This window comes from Apteryx mantelli, chromosome 33 (genome assembly GCF_036417845.1).
Source record: "Apteryx mantelli isolate bAptMan1 chromosome 33, bAptMan1.hap1, whole genome shotgun sequence".
In the NCBI taxonomy this organism is placed as follows: domain Eukaryota; kingdom Metazoa; phylum Chordata; class Aves; order Apterygiformes; family Apterygidae; genus Apteryx; species Apteryx mantelli.
The window spans coordinates 1,691,139-1,697,138 of NC_090010.1; the positions used below are offsets into that span (position 1 = coordinate 1,691,139).

General features: G+C 58.2%; 1 protein-coding gene across 1 annotated transcript in view; it reads left to right on the forward strand.

The window, feature by feature from the left end:
* Nucleotides 1-6,000, forward strand: part of LOC106487718 (cyclic AMP-dependent transcription factor ATF-7) — a 51,565-nt gene that overhangs the window by 44,754 nt on the left and 811 nt on the right. The window contains exons 5-8 of the mRNA XM_067313932.1: nucleotides 1,595-1,729; nucleotides 2,360-2,517; nucleotides 4,571-4,670; nucleotides 5,875-5,988. Coding sequence (XP_067170033.1) covers nucleotides 1,595-1,729; nucleotides 2,360-2,517; nucleotides 4,571-4,670; nucleotides 5,875-5,988 — 507 coding nt within the window. The remainder of the gene's footprint in view (nucleotides 1-1,594; nucleotides 1,730-2,359; nucleotides 2,518-4,570; nucleotides 4,671-5,874; nucleotides 5,989-6,000) is intronic.

Here is a 6,000-nt window from a genome sequence, read left to right on the forward strand (position 1 = left end):
TTAAAGCCGGGCTTAGCTTTTGGTTTGCGGTTTTGCCCAGAAACGGTGGAGCAGCCCACAGTCTAGCCAGTCGTTTTTATACGCGGGACCACCCGTATCCTGCGCTGCCTAAGAGCCGTCGGATGTTCGGCTTTTTTTTTTCCCTTTTGCTTTTCTTTTTCCCCCCTTTCTTTCCCCTTTAGGACGCCCGCAGTCCAAATATTTCCGCCGTCGGCCAGGCAAACGCGGCGGCTCGGAGCGCGGCAGGCTTTCGGGCGTAGGGAAAGCGTCGCCTCCCCCCAATCCCTAGGAAATCGCCCCGCGCGCTCGGCGCCCGCCCAGGTGGCTCGGCGGAGCCGGCCCGAGCTGCCCGCAGCGTCGCCGAGATGCTTTGAACGTTTGCCCGTTTTGCCGCCGTCGCCTTTTTCCCCTCCGCTTCCGAGGGTGGTCTCGACGGCGGCACGTTAATGAAAAGCAGAGGCGCGGCGGGGGGCTTCCCCGGAGGCGCTTGCAGCGGCTTGAAACTTTCCTGCCTGTTAATCCCGTCTCCTTTGCCGTTCCCGGCGCCACGGCTCTGCCGAAGAGGGCAGGTAAACGGCTCCTGCCCCCGCCGCCGGCAAAGCGCCGGCGCTGGAGCCGCACCCTGCCGAAAAGCGGATCCGCGGGTGCCCGGTTTTTCCCGGGTGTCGTCAGCACTGATTTAGGCAGCGTCCCACTCCCTCGCCCTGCCTGGAGGGAGGGTGATTTGCGAGGTCCGTTCCAGCCCGATTTAACGCGGCCTCCTGCCGGCGTAGCCTCACTCGCTTGCTTGCTTCTCCCTCGCTCGCGGACACCATCTTCCCTGGGGTCTTCTGCTCCGCAGAGGACGGAGGTGGCCGCTGAGCCGATTCCCCTCCGCGCTGTCCCCCTGCCCTCCTCCCATCGCCAGCCGGGGAGGGGGGGTTATCAGCCCCAAGGGCTCCCCAAACCTTCTTGCACGATGCTGGAGCCTCCGCTTGAGCATCTCCTGGACTTCCGAAGGTGCCTTGCCACCGGCTCGGCCCCTCGCGCTGCCCAGCTCGCCCTGCCCGCCGGGGGCAACCAGCAAGTCATGAACTGGTCAAACTGGGGCACGTGGCATCGCGGGAGCCCCGGGTGGTGGCAAGTTGCCAGGTTCAGGCATACGGTCGGGTCTGCTTTTAACGGGGGGCTCCTAGATATCTAACAACTTGCCCGGCTCCTCGTTTGCTTTTGATAATCGGGCGATAAAATAATTGGGGCTGATTTATACACTGCTTTGCAGCTCTTCTGCGAGCAGGCATTTGGCTTAGTTACCTGCTCTCCTCAGCAGAGCCCTTTTCCGGAAAAAAAAAAGGCCAATGGAAAGAATTGTGTGTGTGTGTTACTGCGAAACCACAAAATGGTGCCATCTGGGGCAGAGACCGTCTCCGCTCGGCCTCCGGCTCTTCGGAGCGGTGAGGCACCGCTCCCTGCCTCGGGCTCCCCGATGCTGCTCGAGTCCAAATAAATAATAATAATCTGGCAAGAGCTCAGAGCCGGGGCTCTTCCTCTGGGAACGGCCGAATGTTTCGCAAAGCCTAACGGTCGCTCCGATCCGTGGCTGGTTTTCCCGCAGAGCGCCGGAGCCCTGGACATGTCGCTGCCTTCAACCCCAGACATCAAAATCAAGGAGGAAGAGCCAGTTGAGGTGGACTCTTCGCCTCCGGACAGCCCTGGCTCTAACCCGCAGTCCCCCCAAAACAAGGAGAAGGTAGGTCTCCGGGCCGGCGCCCTGCGGAGCTGCCGGTCTCCCCTTCGCCGGGGGAAAGCACAAAGTTTCTTCTCCGCTTGCGCACCGAGGCCTGATGTGAGCTTGCGAGGTTGCCGTCTTATTTGACAAAGAAAGAGAAAAGCTGGTTCCTTCCCCAGCTCCTCAAATACACATTTGCTGCCCTTAAATATCCGCGTGGATTTGGCGAATGAAGCAAGCCGTGCTCTTTACCCTGGGGTGAGGCTGCGGACGCTCCTCCGGCAGGGTGGAAGTGTAAAGCACCGAGGAAAGCACCTTCTCGGAGCCTGGCTCCGTGATTCCGAGCACATCAGTCTAGGTGACACGGGCTCCGTCTGAATAACTTCCCACCGTAGAAACGTTAGCTGGGGCCGGAGCGGTAATTCGGAGAGGGGGATCATTTCCCAGGGGCTGCCGGAATTGCTGTGTCCTGCCCCGTACCCAGCACTGACATCAAATCAGCGCGACTTTGGGCTAAGTCTCACCCCTCTGTGCCTCAGTTTCTATTTCACGGTGCCTGAATTTTTCCTAAATTGCTTTTAAGCCATCAGAAGGAGAAAACCAGATGATTATTAGGCTGATGACTGCGTGTATCCTTTTGCCTGTGTTTAGGAGATCGCCTCAAAGCCCGTAATCATTTCGACGCCTACTCCGACCATCGTGCGTCCCGGCTCGCTGCCGCTGCACTTAGGTTACGACCCGCTTCACCCAACGCTGCCTTCCCCGACCTCCGTCATCACCCAGGCGCCGCCTGCCAACAGACAGCTTGGGTAAGGACGGAAGAGGGAGACGCACGCTGAGGTTTTTATTCCCGAATTGTCAGGGTTCCCGGGCGCTAATTAGGTACCTAAATAAGTTAACTCGATTGCCGGAATGGCTGAGGTGCCGCCGTTCCCGCTGCGGCTGCTTGGGCATGAGGGCCTCGTTGCAGCGCAGGCTGGAAAAGCCGGATGGGGCGTAAGCGCGGAAAAGCAGGAACTAATTGTTGTAGGGTAACGAAACGAGGCGGAACTCGCCGCGGGGAGAAATTAAGCTTAATCCCCAAACACGCCGCCGAGACGCTCGCTCTGTGCGATGGGAGCGCAGCCTGATTGGGGACTGAGTCGCTTCTGCCGCCTGCTGCGGAGGAGAGGGCTGCGAGAAGCCGGCGGTAGGAAATTGTCTGCATCTTTAATGGCTTTGGGATTCGCTCAGACAGCTGCTGCCTCTGAAGTGTGACCTCTTCTCCAACCTGCTGGCCTCCTTCAGGGTCAGCGTCTGCCTCGGGAGCTGTTTGTTTGAGCGGATCTGATGACCTGCTCCTTTTTGCCCCTTTAACAGTCTGCATCGGGGACTCGGGAGCGCTCGGTGCGGTGGTTATGAGCCTGCTACGCTGCTAGGTAGCTGCAGGCCTGCACATAAAAGGAAGGAGTCGGAAGGATGCAGGAAACACATTACAATGAGCCCTCAGGAGACGTATATTTAGCCCATTTCTATTCTTTGGTGTCAGGATGCTTCGTTTTTGCCGTGGTCCCGACCTCTTTCTAATTGCCCTTGTTTGAGGCTGGCTCCTTGCATTAACCAGGCCATTTATTTGGGGGTTGTCAGTTCATATTTTTGCGCGTGTTTTTGCTATGACCCTCTGGCACCATCAATCCAGGCTTCCTGACGGAAAGCGTTAAATCCTGTCTTGAGGCGTTAAGGGGTTAAGTGATTGCGCCGGGGCTTCGCAAGGGCGTCGCGTTCCTTTCGGTAACCCGGAGCGTAGCACCTCGGAACCGTCTCCCTCTCCCTCGGAGGAAGGAGAAGATCAGACCTGGAGGAAGGGAGCCTTTAATACGGTTTTGTGGGCTCTTCGCAGCCCACGGCGCTGGATCCCTCCTGGGGCCCGAGAGCCGAGCGCAGCGGGCGGAGAGGTCGGGTTGCAGTTTGCTCGAGGGTCCCTGTGTTTTAGGGCCGCGGTGGAAGTGGCGGGACTGTCGGGAGGCTGCGAGCTCCCTGCGGCTCGGCTGGTTAGGCTGGGATTTTCAAAGCAGCCCGGAGGATTTGGGATGCCCGGTAGAAACGAAAGCGAGTCGAACGTTCGCCTTCCCCGGGCGGCCTTAAAAATTGCAGCCTGAGTTATCGGCGCTGCAAACTTCCCCCTCCGACCTGCGTTCCCTGCGTCTCCCCACCCTGCCGTGACTCCGTGCCAGCGCGCCTCCGAGGATCCCAGACGGCAGAGCCTCCTCTGTGCCTTTCTCCAGGCTCGGCAGAGGAGGCAGCAGCAGGTTTTTATCTCGACTCCCCCAGCGGCAGCCTCCCAGCAGCTCTGCTCTTCTCCCAGCTCTTCTCTGCCTCCGTTCGGCTTCCTGCTGCGCTGTCGCGAACCGGGAAGGTTTCCTTCCTCCCAGTTCGGCTGGAGCGGATCAGCTCTGCTTTTCCTGAGCTCTCCTGGGCGGCGCTGAGCCTGGAGGGTCGCAGCCAGAGGGACGGTAGCGCAGGGGAGAGCTTGCGACGATCCGAAATGGGAGGTGGTGGCGTGTGCGCCTGTTCGGCAGCGCCTGCCGCCTCTCGCTGCGAAACGGTCCGCGAGCTGGCGTGCGGCGAGCGCGCCGGAGGTCGTTACCTTCACGCGTGCTCGTCTAGGCGTTACACCAGCCAATTCAGCACATGGTCAAAGTACTCACTCTGCTCCAGAAACGCGAAAATTGGCCCAAATTCACTAACCGCAGTTAACTCGCGCTCCTGCCCTTGAGCTCACGGGGCTGCCGGGCCAGCAGAAACTTGAAATAATCCGCTCACGGGGCTGCTGGGAGAGCTTAAACTTGAAATAATCCGTGCGAATTTGAATTGTTTCTCCAGGTCTCCCACAGGTTCCCTTCCACTTGTCGTGCAGCTTGCAAATGGACAGACCATGCCTGTCCTTCCAGGCCCTCCTGTACAGATGCCTTCTGTTATATCGGTAAGAGAAACGTCCAACACAGCTCCGCGGGGCAGAGGAGGGGACGGCGTTTTCCCCTGCCAACTCTATGGCGACACTTCCATTTCGTAAAAATTCAAGCGCGTCTCCCCGCTCTGCGCTAGATAAGACTGGAATAGGAGGAAGAGGGGGGCCAGCTCTGGCAAGGTAGTAATAACACATCGATCACACTAGAGGGCAATAAGTCTGGAAAAAAACAAAGCCTTGCCTGGACAGATGGCTCATGCCATTGATCCAGGGCTGGGAACTGTAGGATCCCTGATTAGCTGCTTCCATTTGGAACAGCGTGCTTCAATTGAAACCGTTCGAGCTTGCAGAGAACATGTTGGTCTTTGCAGGCCAGGAAAGCCACCCTAACCTCGCCAGCATGCTAAAGAGCTGCTTGAATATTAGCATTGCGGCTTGTGCTTTTGCACGCGGGGCATTTTCCGCGGTACGGGATGCGCGAGCAGATTTGCCCGGTGGGTGGCTTTTACATCTGAGCGCTTCAGCTCCTGCCCAGGCAGCCTGACTCCCGTCTGTCCTGCGGGGCATGTCTTTTGGGTTTTGGGTGAGTGGCAGCCAAAACCTTCTGCCTCGGGTAGCAGGAACGTTGATGTCCAAGTAGGCAAACACACGGGCAACTCGGTGTAGCTAGTGGGCACAGAAACGTCTTCCTACCTCCCTGCTTGTTTTAAAGTACGGTTTGCGCTTGTGTTTTGTGCCGGAGTGGCTTACAAAAGCCAGTGCGAATTTTGGCTTTCCCTCTTCGGCGAGGGAGAACAAATATCTGTTTTCTAGAAGGGGATGCTCTAACTTACCCTTGGTGTTGCCAGAGCTCTGCGATAGAGCTGGGCAGAGAACCCAGGAGAAGGTCTTGCATCCGCCCTCTCCTCCTGTGCTGGTGGGAAAAGCCTTCTGGGAGGGAGGGAAAGGATGAAGTCTTTAGGGCTGCCCTTCTTCCCCTCCCGAGGAATTGGTTGCTATGGCTGGGCTCTTCTTAAGCAGTCGCTGTGGCCGCCAGAGGGGTGGCTGCTGGCCTTCGGTGGCAGCAGACGTGACTGATGGCAGCAGTTAAATGCAGAGCGGTTGTCAAGACTTATAAATGTGCTTGGTCGGGGAATTATTCTAGAGCTGCTTCGCGGGAAGCGCTGGCGAAAGTAGCACCTCAGCTTCCAAAACCCCCGTGTTGGTTTCTCCCTGTTAGCTGGCTCGGCCCATGTCCATGGTGCCCAACATTCCCGGTATTCCTGGGCCACCCATCAACAGCAGCGGGTCCATCTCGCCATCAGGCCTTCCAGTGCACTCAGAAGCCAAAATGGTAAGTGTCCCA